Below are 18,174 nucleotides of genomic sequence, written 5' to 3' on the forward strand. Positions count from 1 at the left end.
ACCGTATAACTTATGGCTATAGTGTGCCATATAGCTGTAAGACAAAAATACATTTCAAAGAGGTCATTGGTTTGATCCCAGGCTTCTCCGTTCTTCATTCTGAAGTGTCGCTGTGCAAAGTGCTGAGCCCCAAATTGCCCCGATAGACCCAGTGTGTGCTATGTGGGTGACACAAATACCATATAAACCCTGTTTAATCATTTAGTTTGAAAAGAATCAACTGCACTAAGCTTGTTTTGTTTTAATGTTATTGTCACAGTCCTTTGGGCTGATTTCGGCACATGCTGTTTGGAGACCCAACAGCAGAACAAGTGCTGAGAAGTTTGAAAGGTAATCATGTTCTTATGGTTTTAATTTTTCTGCCACAGATTAATTAAGAAAATGTGAAAAATTGGTGCTGCCAACTTCGCCGGAATGCAGAATTAGGTGTCTTGTCTGTCAAAACTTCCTGACGGAGAGTCCTCCCACACTCCCTCCCAACCATTAGCTTCCTATTTATACTTGAGGAAATAAGATAGTGATTTAATATCCTCAGACTCTATTAATCAATCCACTGATTAAAAGAGAAAATGAATCTGCATCTGTTTTGAGAAATGATTCAGTCATGTTTTGAAGCAAATTTGTGTCAGCGTCTTTAAAGTAATATCCTCTGTTTCCAGCTTTGGAAGCTGAAATTAATAGAGGTTTGGAACAGAGACAAATCTGAGCATGTGATCAAAATCAGCATGTTTATCTACACGAAAAATAAATGTGTCCATAATTTTCTTTCTATTTGTCCCACTGTTTGCATATCTTAGCTGTCCCAGCTGTATTGCAGAGTGATGGATAGAAGCAGCAGCGTTTTAATTTTTTTTTTGTCCCAGGTTATTATGGAAGAAATTACCATGAGGGGTGAAGAAGAGATTGCTTTCAGTGTGACCCCGTGTGCTGCTGAAAATAACGGTGACTTTGAGGTTTGACCAGGGAACTGGAAAAATATTCTCACAGTTGAACTGTGCCGCAGAGGTCACAGTAAATGGATGTAAATTAGTGAGCTAGCCAACACTAATCACAGCTCACTTAGAGATGAGTGGAAGTGGAGATGTTTAATGAAGTCTTGAAATCGAGGGAGATACGGTAGCTATCTGATTCAGGACAACTCGTATCTGCAGCTGCTGCTCAGCCGCTGCTTAATGGAATCTGACATCTGGCTTTTGGTCCTTTTAGCTTGTTTCAGAGCTTTTTCAGTCATTTCTTGCTTTCTTTGTCCTCTTTCGTGTCTTTCCCGCCACACACTGCTTTCAGTTTTTCATCTTCTTCCATTGCTCTTTCCTTTGCACATTTCCTTTCCTTCCATTCTGCCTCCATGTGTTTAGCACGTTCAGTTCTGCTGCCTCTCTTTCCCACACTGCTGCTTTTCTGGTTCTCCCTCACTCTGCCAAGCCCTATCTTGCCGTCTTACCCGCATTACAAGTATGCATGCATTTCTAATGATTTCTTTATCATTGCACCAGTAGAAATGATAATGTTCCCTTTAGTGCTCTCCTGCAATGAGATAAAAACAGAGGCGAACCAGTGCTGGAAGGGTTTCAGACACTTCCACATCAAAAAGCCCTAGCGTGGGTGGGCAGTGCCATACCGATAATCTGGTGTGAAGAGCACATCCTCGGCAACCAACCCTGTGAAGTCGCAGCACACAACCAACACATCTAATCCTCTTACACCACCACTGGGAGAGTCTCTGCGTCTCAGTCTGAAAGGGAAATTGTATCATTCAAGCAGTTTTTCTGTAATTTCTGCATTTCTACAACACTGGCCAATCTTAAATTATCGCCGTCTTTAATGAGGAATTTTACATAGCTGAAAATTTGCCTGGTTTAGAGGCTGGAAGTGCTTGGGTGAGTTGGTGAATGCATGTATTTGTGTTTGTATGAGATATCTGGCAGATTAAAGAATGGCTAATGTCCCATTCCTCTGCAAGAGAGATTTGCCTTCTCACATGCGCCCCTTTCAGGTAATGCTACAAAAATTCTGAGCTGCAGTGGATGTCTAGAAGCATCTTTACGTTAGACTCATTCAGCGACGTAATCAGTAGCGGTGGGTGGATCGATCCAAATATCTAAGGTATCGATACCAACTCTGGTATTGGTAATCCCATCGATACTGGCGCGATAGGATCGATACTTTGTTTGCTAAAAGGTGTGTTTTGTTGTATTAGCTAATTATTGTGAAACGTAATCACAGTGATTTAATGGTCGTTAATGATGGTTCATCTCATAAATCATGGCACACCGCATAAGCACTTATAAGTTAAAAGTATTAGTATTAATCAGAGTTATTGTCAGCAGTAATGGCCCTGTATTTACTCGATAACATTTATTGCAGTATCGCACACCGCTAGTTATCAGAGAATAATAAAAAGCAACCCAGTCTATGTGGGAGACATCTAGAGGTGGAGTGAAGTAGTGCATGTGAAAATAGCTAGTGTGGTAAGTTAGTAAATCCAGCTTCATGTAACTTGTGATGTGTGTTATTAGCAGGTATGTGTTCCAAATTTTGATCTTGTCACATGTATTCCTGGTGCCTGAATCTAAGCAGTGGATGAAAGTGAAAGCAGAGTGTATGAGAGTCAATTGGAGACTGCCTCAGCCAGACGACCACCTAATGAACTTTTTGTAGCAGCCGAGGAAATTCACTGCTCACTTCTTTGGTTTAGCAGGACGGATTGACTTTGTTTGAATGATGTTATAATGACCTAATAGTTGGAGCAGCCCACATACTGGTGATACGACTGGGATGGATAACAGGTGATGAAGGCTGTTCTTTGGGCCAGTAACGATGAAACTTTGAAGCAACAGAAAAACTGTAAACACTATGTTAATGAATCATTGATGTGTGACTTGGGATTAGAATAAAGTAAAACGGAAAGCCCTGTGGAATTCCTGCATGTTAACGTTAGTTAGAGACAGATGCTCTCCGCATTGTAAAGAGCAAACAATGGAAGGATGGAAAATAGGTACTGAGGTTTCACGTTGTTTTGAAAGTGGGAATGGGGAAGATCAAAACCGTCCTTGGGTGCCGTTCTGCTGGGAGACGGTTTTGAACAATAAAAGTAATAAAAAGACAGAGAGATGCTGCTCCCTAATTAGAGATTTAACAAGACATTTTAGGTGCTTGAAGCGCCTTCACTTTCACGAAGCTGAGATAAGAGAGCAGAATGGATTGGGTAGCAGCAGGTTTACTACCAAGGGACCACCACAGTGAAGCACAAGTGGTGCACCTTTTAATTGGCTCTTTGTCTGAGTTCTGCTTTTAGAAAAACTTTTTACGCCTCTTCAAGGAACAGCAGCGTCATTGTTTCCAAAATACCACGTTTGTGGTCCACAAGTGAATTGTCACTCTGTCAGGATTTCTGCCTGGCTGATTGTGCCCGTCCTTCCTTTGCTGAGCATTTACAAAGGAAATGCCAACCTGTTTGTTCATATATGTCACATTGCACCAGTTTGTGTGAGATTTGAGAACACTAACCTTTAAGCCAGTTTTCCATCCATTTAGCATTTTCTACAAACTGAATAGACTGTAACTACTTTGATAATTGTTCCATATATTACGCTAAAAAACTGATGGAACTATCGATCCATAAAAAGATTATTTCTTTTCCATTACTGGGAAGCATTGCACTTTCTGCCACTTCATTCATGCCTTTTCTTCTTTACTATGATTCATACACTGTCTGGTAATAGAGTAAGATTTCCTTCTCTTCTCTAATGGGCGTGGCTCTTCTGTAGGGTCCAGGACTGAGTTCAGATTCAGGGTGAACCCCTATTTCTAAGCAGGACAGGTAGCATTAAATTACTGCACTATAGCTTTCAGGCTTTAGTGACTCTGAACAGAACGTAATCTGCCTAGATTATTTTCCGCATTCACAGCCACTGTTCGGGGTAATTCGTTCCAGACTAATGCATTTCTGTTATCTGTTCTATGTGGAAAGAGGAGAAAAGTGAACAAGCAGCCTATAACTTTTGAGGAGTGGAGATATAAACATTATCTGTCACTTTTTTAATTTTACAAAAGGACAAAAACATGGCAGTAAAGTACAAACACACCAAATAACAGTCTGTTGCCACTAAAACGCATCGCCAAAGTTTCCATGCTAACACAAAGCTAGTAATATCAGGGCTCAGTATATGTTGACCCCAGCCGGGCTGGTCGTTTTCAGCAGGCAACAGAAGGAGAGATGATTAAAGCCTCCATTTTTCCATGAAGTGCTCTTGGGGCTGGTTTTCACCAGCTTTGCTGTCAGGTTTGTGAAGCACTTGAACAGCAAAAGAAAGATCTTGCGTGTGTGTCCTTGTTAAGACAGGGATTTGTGCTGGGATGCGTGACAGTAGCCTAAAGCTTATATTGTTAACTGCTAATTATGTGGCAGTGCGTCTCAGACCATTTTATAGAGTAACATGAAAGTAATGCAGCAAGTAGGTTGACAAATGTCTCTTTCTTCGAGAAGTAAGTGTGTAGCTTATGCTGTGGCCACAGTGGGGAAAACAGTGTCTGGAGACTGCAGCACAGGAAAGATTATTGCAACTGTGTGGAATTAACTTGCGATCTTGTTGCCTTTGAAATGGTCACTTTAAAGATGGGGATCAGGTCTACGACTATTCGCAGTTAGTGACGGGGGTGCAAAGACAAGTTGATGAAACAGCAGAGACAGAGTCATCACTCGTCCGTCTGCCACCGAATGGGATCAAGTTGCCAATTGCATGCAATCTGTTTGAGAGAATACCTAGCTCCTGAGCTACACCCAGACCTTAGTGGCTAGAGTGTGATGTAATTGCAACAGGACAGCAATTTAACTGGAAAACAACATAGTTGCTAGGCAACCTTGCTTTTTGTATAAGAATATAACCAGAATACAATGAATTGGCAACCAGTTGAGTTGAGTCCCCTATAGCAAAGAGATACATCGGGAAATGATTTGCACTCAGCACAGATCGACTCTGACTGCAACGTGCCGATAATCTGTCCACATTCATAAGATGGAAAATATTTGCAAACCGTTTCCAATCTGCAAGTGAGTCGGAGTCAGGCTGTGAAAGTTTGGAGACAGGTTGCCTTCCACCAGGCAATCTGTGCAATCACCTTGCAATAAAAAATGACATCCTGAGCATGTTGCACACTCAATTTAGGGTAGACCAGTTAGTTGCCACAACTAGTCTGTTGCCAAAAGGCACAGTGCTAAATGAAGTCACTGTTCAACCACCGGTTTTGGGGGGTTAATGTTACTGCGCCATAAACACATTATTTTAAAAAATACTGTAATGACCCTAACAGTGTTCACCACAATATTGCCCACCAATTCAGTCAAAAATGGCCAAAGAAAATCTGTGAAAGAAGGGCAACACATAGGGTAAAAGATATTCACAGGTAGAGTGATAACACTGACTGTAATTACACATCTGCGAACTGGAAAATGTGTTCCATTATTCATAAATACTACCTGTGCTGCTTAAGTGACAGTTCACTTTAAGTATAACAATGGAAAGCAAATAGAACTAACTACAGGTGGCCAGACAGAAAGGCGCACCGCTGAACAAAAGGCAATAATCTTCGAGGTCAAGCCATAGTAACTTAGGACTTGTTATCGTTCATCTTATCTATTTTCAATTTTATTTTTACATTTTATCTCTGGGAACAGTTGTGTTTTCAGAGAGTTTGCTGAATAAAGTTTAAGTTTAACCTTGTGTGGCCACTTCAGACATTTTTTTGATCAGATATCCAGATGATAAAGCTTAGCTTTGACTTTTAAAAGAAATTGTTTTTGTTCCTAGATTATTTGAATTATCTAATTTGTTCACTACAGCTTTTATATTGAATTATTCACTGTCCTTTTAGCAGCCACAGCAGCTCAGTGAGACATTTAACAATGGACAGCTTCAGAACAAATGTGACTCTTGTGGCCAAGGCCTCAGTATAAACCACAGAGGAGTGGCTGATGTGCTATTAGAGTTGTCAGCAGGGCAGCACAAGTCAGAGTCAAGCTCCTCTCTTCCATAGCTCAAGATGGGGTCCCATCTGCTGTAAATTAAACCACCGCAGTCATCATCAGGGTGTCTATCTTTACAAATGAGCTCTTCAGAGGCCGAACACAATCTGTAATCACCTCTGTTTGTTGAGGAGTACGGGGATAATGGAAGTAGATGACCGTCTTCCTTGACACTGTCTGGCCAGTGAATGTGGGAGAGGAGGAGGGATGGATCTCTCCACCCCACTGCCTCCTCATTAGAATGACAAAGGAGTGATGAGTCAGTCTAATGCAGAAAAGTAGCAAGGAGGAGTAAATGAGAAAACAGAAAACGACGCACAAAATGTAGAACAGAGCCATAATAAGAGAACAGAGCCAATTTTCCATAAAATGACAATATCTCTGTGTAAAAGAACCTGCAGATCAGGTTCTGCTTTTTTCTGTCTTATCGCTTAAACCAGGATTAGACAGGGAGTCACTCCTCATGGCCTCACATGTCAAAACACTCAACTTTACAACAGAAATAACTAGACAATTACATAAAATTAACAATAAGTTAAAGGGACTAAAACAGTGGGAAGCATTGTAGGACATGTCCATAATACCTCTCCTAGTAGGCCTCCAGGACACATCATTATCAGGTGCCTGAACCACCTCAGTTGGCTCCTTTTGCTGTAGTCCCTCTCGAATGATCGAGCTTCCCCCCCCCCCCCCCCCCCATCTCTAAGTGAGAGCCCAGCCACTCTTCAAAGAAACTTCTTTCTGCAGCCTCAATCTTTCAGTCACTACCCAAAGCTCATGACCATAAGTGATGGTTAATTTATGTGTTAGTTTGATTAGCAGCAACAGTAACCATTAACAAAGTATGACTGCCATCGATGACCAAAAAGCTATCACTTGGTCAGATGTTGGAGCATCTGCAAAAAGTTAGCTAAAAATGTTTTTCTGTCATGACAAGCAAGAATTAAAGTTAGACAAAATATTATAAAGGACCTCGGTACATGAGCTTGTTGTGTTCTCATTAAAGCCTGCAACACGAGCACTGCAAATGCAATAGTGAATAGAGGATTTTTCTGTAGTGCATAGCTGTGTTTCATAGGGGCTAGAATGGCCTTGGTACATTGTTCCAACTCTGATTACAGTTTGTTTTGTAGAGTTTTTTCCTTCCTTTCTTTGACACGTGGAGGCATTGACGTCAACAGCCAAGAGCCTTCGTGCTACCACGGTAACAAGTGCTGCGCTACCGCATCAAGCTCAAATTAGAAGCTAAGGAGTGATTAGGAGTTTCAGTAACTTGCACCTCCACATGAGGCCCTGTCATTCACACTGCTCTGAAAATACACCGTGAGCCCTTCACCCCAGCTGGTTTCCTAGGATTGTAAGGGAAACGGCTTGTAATCACTTTGGTATTGATTAAGCTTCTTACATGTACACTGACAAGAAGCTATTAAAAAGGCAAGAAACCACGTAACTGTCACTGTTTAACATTAAAACGTTTTCCACGTCCGTGCAGAATTTTTGGGTAAAAGGATGTTTCACCCTTTTTTTTGTTCGGCTCCTTTTTGCCTGTTAAACAGCCGATGTTTGAAGCACCGCTGGACCATGTTCAAACTCCAGAGTTAAGCTTAATCAAATTATTGAGAGCCACGTCGCCTCTGCTGTCAGAAAATCATTAATAAGTGGTCTCCTTTAACACACTGGGCCTCTTCTGAACCATTCTTGTGATTTGAAACCTTGAGAATTTCTCCTTTGAAACTGTTTAAAGCAAATACGTGCTCAGGATAGGAGATGGCAGAACAGGGTGGGAGGTGGGACCAACATTTGATTTGGAGAGTACTTTGAAGTCAGAACGGAGAGTCATTGCTGCTATAAAAGCTATGAGAGTGTGTGTGTGCGGACATCTGTGCACCGACTGAACAGTTTCTTTCTCCCCTTCCTCTCCTTTTATATCCCCGATTCAAAGTGTAAAAGAAGTTGAGCCGTTCAGTCTTAAATTGAAATCGAGTGTGTGCTTTAATCTCGCGGGCCACAGCAGGCTGTTGCATTAAGGTTACATGAGGATCAGAGCTGCCAAACGAGCACCATTCGTCTTGTAATAAAAGATAAAGCCGCTGTAATTACAGCACAAAGAGGTTGCATCTATCACTAATGTTCTGTCTGGGTGTTTTTTTTTTCTTTTAAACTTTTAGATAATGTAATAGAAGGTGATCAAGTATCAGAAAGTAGAGTCAAAGCTGGAATATTTCATCATGCTTAATTAGCTAAAAAAGTAATAAAATTTGTCTGAAACTGGTAAAAAAGTAAACAAAAAAAACTGCCCATCACAGTTTCCCACATCTAAAGGCGACATGTTTCAAATTACTAACTGATTCCACATGTAGGAAGCAAGTAAGGTTTATTTATATTGTGTTTTCCAGTATAAAATGACATACACCAGTTAAAAGAGTATAAATGGATCAAAGTAAATAAAAGAAAGCCTGCACAGGTGGGTTTTAAGCTTCTTTTGAAAAGTGCCAGCAGTCTCCACAAATCTCCAGTCCAACGGAAGCAAAGTCCACATCCTGGGAGCCGGAAATTCAAAAGCACCGTCTCCTTTTGTCTTTGATCTGGACCCAGGTGCCACCAACAAACATCAGTCAGCTGGCCTAGTAGTGGCGTATGGATGTAAATGTTAACAGCAATATAAAGAGGAATGTGACCAATGAAGAGCTCTGAAAGTGGTCACCAAAATCTTAAACTGAAAACAACTTTACAATCCCCAAAGATTTTCGCTGATTACTTCATTTGCTTCTGACTGAAAAACGCTCAGATGATTTAGTTGGTTTGCTGTTTTATTCTTCTTTCCCTCTGCAACTTTAATTAATGAAAACACTGAAAATATGGTGCGATCGATCAATCGCTGCCATCTCCTAAGCTCACATCCTCTGAGCCTCTCATCTCACAATCGGCGTAGTTACTAGAAGATGGCCCACACTCGAGCTACATTCCCCACATAACTGGAGACAAATCCACTTTGTATTTAGGCTCAAAGTTCATATTGTATTTCATGAGAGTATATTTTAATTACAAGAATTTTATCCACGTTTCTCTCATCTGTGATAAAACCCAAGCTCTCAGTGGAAATAATAATCCATCGTTTTTGTTTTTGTTGTAGTTTTTTTATATGGTCTAAAATTCAACCCAGTTTATAAACAAAACGGTGCCAAAATACAGGGGGGAAAAAAGATACAACTGAATACATAAAAGCAGAGAGCCCACTGATGAAAGCAACACAGTGTTGATCTGGCATTTTTAATACTTTTGTATGGTATTATATTCTGCCAGACCAAAGGCGATTGTTTTGCAGATTTATACATTCATAAACGAGTCAGTTAAACTTATGGGATATTGTTGTTAATCACTCAAGCTGCTTTGGTGTTAATGAAATGAACAACATGTGCAGCAACAATGAGACAACCCTCGAACCAGGAATGGTTTTAAAGGTGGCGGCCACTGATGTTTTTTTTCTTCCTCATCTTTTTTGACTAGTTTTGACTAATTCTATAGTTTTACATTTGGCTAGGGTTAGTGTCATTACTGGGAGCATCACGCAATACCTGGACCCTACAGAGGTTGTGCAACTCCTCCAGGATGGCACATCAATATGTGTCATTGCTAGACGGTTTGCTGTGTCTCCTAACAGTCTCAGGAGCACGGAGGAGATTCCAAGAGACAAACAGGTACCCTAGGAGAACTGGACAGGGCCGTAGAAAATCCTTAACGCATCAGCAGGACCAGTATCTGCCCTTTTGTGCAAGAGGAACAGGATGAGCACTGCCAGAGCTACAAAACGTGGAAAACATTACCCTGCCTGCAACATCGTTCATTAGGAATGTTTTGGTGGTGGATCAGTGATGGTCTGGAAAGACATATCCACAGAGGGATATCGAGACCTCTACAGGTTAGCCAGCGGCACCCTGACTGCCATTAGGTACTGGTGCACTGGTGCAGTGGGCCATGGGTTCCTCCTGGTTCATGTCAATGATCAGCCTCATGTGGTGAGGGTATGCAGGCAGTTCCTGGAGGATGAAGGTATTAATGCTACTGACTGGCCCACACATGCTTGCCTGACCTAAATCCAATAGAACACCTCTGGGATGTTATGTTTCGGACCACCTGCAAAATGGACTAACCTGCCACATCATTTTATCGCTTTTCATGCCTGTCTTTGAATCTGTAGGGTGATCATTTTCGTTTCCATCAAACAATGTGTCGCCCTTTCATTCACCTTACACTCGATATAAGTGTAGATATGCAGCATGATTTATTTTATTTTCAATATTGAGATCTGATGTGTTTTCAGAGTTCGTTTAAGTTTTTCAAGCAGTATATTTAATTTGAGTCCACTCTTTTCCAGGGTAATTAAAATGAACTTGTATATGACATGAGGACAAAATATACCACAAAACAAAAAAGGATTCAGTCTCAGATGTAGTCGGGCTTCTTTTCATGTGTGCCTAGTGTTTTAGAGCCAGATGTCATGCTTGATACTTGCAGTGACTGCACATTCAGATGCTGATAGAAATCTGTCCACCCTGTCTCTTAAGCTGTTACCCTCGTGGTGTTTGACTGATTCTAGTTTTCTTGTTGAGCTCAGACTCAGTGGTTTCTGTGTTGGGGGAAGGAGATGCATCAACATTTTGTTTCGCTCTCTTTGGCTTGTCAAATCTCTCAGCCTCTTCCTCTGACTGTCATTACTTTTCTCGCTCCTGGAAAACTGCTTAGGCATTTAAAAAAAAAAAGGAAAAAGGAAAAAAAGGCAGATGCGTTACTATGACAACAACCTTGAGTCACGTCATTAGCTTCAGAAAAGCTGCAACACGGACCCATTCAAAGCATGTAAATGAACTTTTTGTATTTTCTTGTTGCCATTAAAGAAATATTTGCGGCAAACAGCACGCACCGCTGATTTCTCAGATGAGAAAAGTGTGTTGGTAAGGTCAGCACAGTTTGGCCTTGGTCTTCACACAGACTGGGATGAGGTGCATTGTTTTGTTTGGGGAATTCAGATAAGAGGAGCAACCTGGGAAAAAATGTTTCTGTGAGCTGGATTAGGTTTGCCTCGCTCATTACAGAGAATCCCTTTCTCCCTGCTTGTCAACAGACTCTTGACCCCTCACATCTTCTGTTGCAGGTCCATCTCTTGAAGGACCAGCTGAGTGCAGAGGCCACGGCTCGGCTGGAGGCCCAGGCTCGCGTCCACCAGCTGCTCCTCCAGAACAAAGACCTGCTGCAGCACATCTCTCTGCTGGTTAAACAGATCCAGGAACTGGAGACCAAAATGTCTGGACCAAATTCCAGTGAGTGGACCTATAGACATGCATACTGTATAATACACTTTAGATAAATAGAGATGTTCTGATGATATAAAAGTGCTCACACATCTACTGAATGTACAGGGCAAGAGTAGACAGGTTGCACCGGGCAAGTGTGTAAATTGTGACCTGCATCAGCCTCTGCTGGCAGTCAGTAGGAAATGGGATGTAGTTTGTAGTTCTTGCTTGAGGAAAAGACACATCACCTAAAGCAAGATGTGTCAAGCATAAGGCCCGAGGGCAAAAATCAGCCTGGCAGAGACTTCAGTCTGTTTGACCGGACAGCTTTGGAAAATGTGATGCTCCCTCAACTTGTTCTGTAAATTTAGGCAATTATATCTCAGAGCTTAAGCCCAAACAGCCGTAGCAACAGATTTCTGTTTTACTAGAGCACCATTTCTTTGTCTGACCTACTCAACATTAACATGGGCTGTAAGTGTGTGAACATAATGTGCAGTGCCTTTGACATCTCTGATCTAGATGATAGGCTGCAAAAACACAGCACAAGGGAGCTTTTTGGTTTCAATTCGGTTTTGGCCCTTACACAAAATGTAACTTTAATTCTTTAACTATAACAAGGCAGACTCATCCTTCAGATGTGTCCATGAAAATAGTTCTTTGCATTATAGTATCTTATTAATGCATTAATTGCTGACGCTTCAGACTGCTGTGTTGTTCTTTGAGCTCAAGTCTTCGTTTTCATAAAGTTTCACTGATTATTTTTAACAGGCTTTGGATGTTTCTCACTGATAGAGAATAATCAGCATGCACACACTGCAAACATATACTACAAAATAAGCATATTTAAGTTTCAATATAATTCTAAAATATATAGAGACCTTAAAGTATTTAACAATAGTTATAAAACGCAATATACATATAGAATGTAATAGGAAAAAAATGGTAAATGACCAGTTTTTCATTAAAACTGTCAAAGACTTTTACTCCCAGGAAGTAAAAGGAAGTAAAAGGTTCCTGCTTTTAGTCTGTTTCCGCTTTCTTTTAAAGACTTGATCTTTTAAAGACATTAGCTGGAGGGGGTTTATATTTATCTGGCCATGCACAATTTTACTTGCACATTATTTCATGTATTTTGTGGGCTATAGATCTAAATTATTTATTATATAGTTTTATATTATTTTTATATAGTATATATTTTTTCCAGTAAGTAAAGGAAATATTACGTTTTCAGGTATTGGAAGTGGGAATTTTCTTATTCCCAGTTAGAATTTTGATCTGGAAGGTTCCTTCTGATTCTTTACTCAGAAAGTCGGAGCAGCCCCACCAATCCTGAGTTAACAGTCCAAGATGGTGGCGGTAAACGGCACTAAAACTGTAAACTGTGAGGCAGCAGTGCTAGCCACTGATCCACTGTGATTAAAAGACAAACATAAAATTAACACAGTAGTAATCTATATGATAAATAATAATTGTAATACCTCCATAGTTGATTCATTTTTACCCCTCAGCTGTAAAAGGCTCATAGGATATTGGCGCGTTAACTCAAGTTTGTGAATTCGATAACCCGAAAACGAGGCAACGTAGGAATTTCAAATTAACAGTATATGTTTATTTACTAAAGATCTTTTATTCTGTACTGCCACTGTTGTGTATGCACTCTTGTGACTCACAAAATAAGCCACATCCAGAGCACTGACCAGGCTCTGTCCATGAACGTGCTGCTGTGGTGTTCTTAAGCACAAAAAACATGCATTATGTTGTATTGTTAGTGATGCATAAATCGCTCTACCTTTCCAAAAGCCGAAGCAAATCCTGTTTTTCCTCACATTTCCAGCTATCCTACCAGAACGCACAAACTTACTCCTGATTTGAGTTCGGTCACACCAAAGGTGCCGTGACAAACAAGCAAATGTACAATGACAGTGACGAGAAAAAGTGAAAAATAGGCATGAAGGAGGCAGAAAAAAGGCATTAGTAATTCTACATCACACTCTAGGTCAACACACATCACTGTCAGACATGCAGAGCAGACGTCCAGCAACACACGGCGCACAAAAGCATTAAAACGCAGACGTGTCCAGTATAAGATGTCCTTTCCATGTCTCCCCCCTCACTACCACACAATTTTAGTCATCAATTTCATCTGCTGTTGAGACTGTGTGTGTGTGTGTGTGTGTGTGTGTGTGTGTGTGTGTGTGTGTGTGTGTGTGTGTGTGTGTGTGTTCCAGTCTAGCTATCTTTGTGAGGACCGAAATCTGCATTCTACTATACTTGTAAGAACCAACAGTAACTTGTGAGGACACACACACTGGTCCTCACAAGTTTGAAGGCTTTTTTGAGGCTCAAAATGTGGTTTTAGTGTCAGGGTTACAATTAGGTTATGGTTAGGTTTAGTTACCCTAGGGTTAGGGTTAGGCATTCGTTTTTAATGGTTAGGGTTAATGGGAAACCATTATGTCAATGAAGGTCCTCACTAAGTTAGCTTCTCCAGCAAATATGTGATGCCATCAGGTGAATATAGGTCAAAATCTCTAAGGAATAATCCCAACGCCTGGCTGAATCCATTAAAAAAGTGATCCTCTTCAGAGCCTTCTGGCTGGGCAAAGGAGCAGCAGTGGCAGACAGTTCCTCTCAGTGTGCTGAGCAGTTCAAGAGGTCCTTTATCCCACTGTAATAAGACTTTTTAAACACCCTCCGTGTGTGTCTGTGTGTGTGACAAAAAATACATCCCCTAAAAAACAAACCAAAAAAACCAAACAAACATACAGTATATGTAGCATAATCTAAAGCAGATTATACTGCAGAAGCAGTCTGAGAAGTTTTTGTAGATGTTTGATTGATGGAGTTGTTTAAACTCGAACACTGCAACTGCTGTGAACCCAAACAAGCTACTGCTACTGTCCTCTGCCAAGGAGTGAGTGAGTCATCCTTCATGTTTGTTCTGGGTTGGTATTGAAGACGTCTTTCTTTAATGCATCTCTTTCTCACTGTTCCAGCTCCAGGTCTGTGCTGTGTGCCCGTGAAGAACCCTGCTAAACCTGTTTCACTGAGCAGTCGTGATGATGATGAAATGCTTTGAAACATGTTGTTTTTTCTCCTCTGCTTATGCTGTACGAGCATGCACTGATTTATTGGTCACAGAGTGATTTATTTTGCTGGGAGTTGTAATCTTATATTCACCACAATTCACAGATATGTACGTCACATACATTTTATCTTCTGCCTGCAAAGGTGATGGCAGATTCATTTCAATCAAGGCTCATTTTTAAAAGTGGTTGAAAACATTTTATGTATCTCTGTTCTTCACTTTCCACCTTTTGCTTCACCTGAAATCTCCTTGCTTTATCTCCTCCATCCAGTGGGTTCCCAGGACAGTTTGTTGGAGATCACCTTCCGGTCTACAGTACCTCCGGTGATATGTGACCCCACGACACCTAAGCCTGAGGTGTCAGCCCTCAACCTGCACACATTTGGCAACAGCGACGGGACCAGCAATGCCTTCTCATCATCCAACGGGACCCTGGGAAGCCCACTAGGTAGGGACCAATGTCTACTCAAACTGGAGTGTTTCCGTTTCCTCCCGGGACCCCCGGGGCCTCCACCTCCTCGACTCCCCTCGCCTCCTCATCCGCTCAAGATTAACAGGCCAGAGATCAAAAGTCCAGAAGCGTCAGAGGGTCCAGTAAAGTCTTTGTCCTGCGACGTCAAATCTCTGGGCTGCCTGGAATTTGCAAGGTTTCGCGAGTCGGGTATTGCCTCGGAGTACGAGTCAAACACGGACGACAGTGATGACAGGGAGGATGAGGATGAGGATGAGGATGAAGGGGAGGATGAGGACGAGGAAGACATGGAGATTTTTGGATGGGGAACAGATCAGGAGACAGTGAGGCTACTTAATGTTCTCAACAGACAGGGAACTCCTGACTGCCTGGGAGATGAAATAGCAGTGTAACACTTTAACCTGCCCCACCCCCCCATCCGGAGAATCCTATGGTGGCTTGTTTTGTTCACTTACTTAAAACTGCTGTGTGAGAGAGACATATATTGGATGTACACAACTACATAATCAAGGCTAACGTGAATTTACCAATCATATTTTTTTTAACCTGATGTTGTTGGCAGATTAAAGTTATGAGCTGTCCTCTAAGGCACATTCAGCTTGAACTTGAAGTGAATTTAAGATAACTATGGTGTCAGCTGTTTTTAGACGGACATAAGGCTTCTATGGGAAAACATAACCTTGTCCTGCATTCGAAGTCAGTATATTAAGTCACACTGGAGAAAACACTGCTGCCACGGTCTTTTGCCTCTGAAATGGTTGGCTTTAAGACCAGAGTAGGGCCTGCGATCATTCGTAGTGACTTGCCATTCTCAAAGCAACTTTTGGGTATCAAAACTGCAAAAACACTGAGTAAGTCTGCTTTCAGTCTGAGAGATGAGAATGAGGTTAATTTGACCATTATGCACAGTTTGGTCATAATGATGCTGCAGCAGTGTGAAAAGTTGCAAATCTGTTGTCCTCTACATAGAAATTCACGGGTTCGAGTCCGACCCACTGCACTTTCTTCTACTTTGCACATCTTCCTCTTCCTCTCTCTCCCTTCGCTTTCCTGTCACTCTTCACTGCTCTGTCCAATAAAGCAGAAAAAAGGCCAGAAATAAAATATTAATGAAATTCACACTAACTACTTGAATTCAGCTCATAAATTTGAAACACAAACTCAGAAATATGTCTGTGCAGTCAGAGTTGAACTGATGGGATGTCTTCCATCGGGACATGTGCTATCCCGATGGGATTAACAGTGGTGTCCCAGATGTAGAGGGCAGATAACTGATGGCTCTAAAACTGGACAACTCACAAGAAAACAGTCTAAATCAATTAATAAGGCCAGAGCATCAAATGTAAAAAGAAACCTAATTAAAATAGTGTCCCTTTAAAAAAAGGACACATGTGGGCACAAACAAATTAATAGCAGAATGATAAATCAAAAATCATCGACAGCATGACATCAGAGAGGAGACCAAACAAGAACATGCCAAGCATTCTAAATTTTAGGTTTGTCAAACTTATCATCCTCATACAGGAGGCAAAAAAACAAGTTCACACAGGGTAACAGGACATTTTGTTAGCTAGAGGTTATCACAAATCAGCTGTAAGCAAATAAAGTTTGATTATAGATAATTTGCTTCTAGTTCATGCTGAATTCGCCTTAAGAATAATAATCTGAGTTGGTCACGTACCCTTGGAAAACAAGAGTTTGAGCCTAATCTGTATGCACACTCATGCATATAGGGATGGGTATTGATAAGATTTTCACGATTCCGATTCCATTTTCGATTCTGTTTAACGATTCGATTCTTTATCGATTCTCTTGTCGATTCTTTTTTAAAAAGGAGAATACTAAGGTCGATCAGCTTAGAACTTTGTTTTATATCTTCTCTTTGAACAAGATAGAAATTTAGGAGTAACATGGCCTTACAAACCCAACAGTGAGATAAGAGATCCACAGCCTACGGCTCTTCAATGGGGTGTCACAGGGTCCCCAGGAAAAAAAATTGTAAATGTAAAATAATAAAATAAATATTCTTCTGTAGCAATAACAAAGTGTAACATAAATTATTCTGTAGCAATTACACAAGAATATCCAGTAATGTCCCTGCCGACAATTAAACACATTCACTTACCGAAAATCGGGGCATCTGCTGTGGCAAATGGGTGCAAGCCTTTTACCACAAACTTAGTCACTGCTCGGTGACATTCGTCTATCCTGGCCTGAAAGGAGACGCTAACGGTAGACTGCAGGGAGAACTGCCAGCGAGCACCAGCCAGACTCCCTCTGTCTCATCACGGTCACCTAAATGCACAGTAATGGCAGGTTTTGTAATAAGGCAGATCGCGCTAACATAATATGCACTGTTAGTTGATTATTTACCTGCCGCATTAACGGGAGAGGACGTGCAAACGTTACCGCTGCTGCTGGGTTGAGATTCACGAGTCCGGAGCGGAATTAAAAACACGACATTCATTTAAGGTCATCGTGTGTTTTGTGAGCAAATGCTTTTGCATATTCGTAGCGTTTCCTCCCTTAATGAAATATCTACTTTGCAAGTATTGCAAGTTGCCCTGTTGTCATCCGTTCTCGTAAAGTATAACCAAACTTTTGAGCGTTTGAGCCGCTTAGGCACCATGTTTCCTGCCAGGTAAATGACGCTCCGCAACGTGGTGACGTGATTCGGGGCGACTGGAATCGATAAGGGAATCGTTTGCAAAAACGGCAAACAACTCCAAGGATTGAAACAGTGGGAACCGGTTCTCAACAAGAACTGGGTTTCGATACCCATCCCTACATGCATATACTCTTATTTCTCTGAATCTGTTGCTCCTGTTTGCTTCCTTTTGTTTCCTGTTTTTTCATGACACACAGGCGTCCATCTATCAGACACACTCATCAGATTCAGACTCTTAAGTTTTCCCCTTTGGGTAAATTGAAGTTGTGATTCTGCGTGTACGCTGATGGTGTCATGGGGCTGTCAGGGTGTAACAGGAAATCAATCACTTAGCAAATGGAAGTTGTTTGAAAATGTACATATACAATAACTCCTCAAGGTTAGTTCAGGGGCAAGTGCTCACTCTGTCAACACGGACGGAGTAGCGATCATTCACGCTGACAGGAACAAGACAGAAGTGTTCGGGACTAAAGAGACCTGAGACTGACACGCTCTCGTCACAGCTGGAGTGAAAAGCGACTCTTCCTGTGATGAAGCACGAACAGTTGGGTCTAACTTTTGGAGGGACTTTGTTACTTTGGAAAGGGAAAGTCCTTTCTTCCTCTGTTCATAATTAATCAAAGACTATTT

At 41.3% G+C, this 18,174-nt stretch overlaps 1 protein-coding gene across 3 annotated transcripts in view; it reads left to right on the forward strand.

The window, feature by feature from the left end:
* LOC146649398 (carboxyl-terminal PDZ ligand of neuronal nitric oxide synthase protein-like) overlaps positions 1 to 18,174 on the forward strand; it is a 247,081-nt gene that overhangs the window by 183,831 nt on the left and 45,076 nt on the right. For all 3 annotated transcript variants that reach the window (XM_085387095.1, XM_085387094.1, XM_085387096.1), the window contains exons 9-10: positions 11,175 to 11,340; positions 14,676 to 14,852. In XM_085387095.1, coding sequence (XP_085243221.1) covers positions 11,175 to 11,340; positions 14,676 to 14,852 — 343 coding nt within the window. The remainder of the gene's footprint in view (positions 1 to 11,174; positions 11,341 to 14,675; positions 14,853 to 18,174) is intronic.

The sequence above is a fragment of the Rhamphochromis longiceps genome, linkage group LG17 (assembly GCF_057381845.1).
Source record: "Rhamphochromis longiceps isolate RC_006_pf linkage group LG17, R_longiceps_female_GT1.1, whole genome shotgun sequence".
Taxonomy (NCBI): domain Eukaryota; kingdom Metazoa; phylum Chordata; class Actinopteri; order Cichliformes; family Cichlidae; genus Rhamphochromis; species Rhamphochromis longiceps.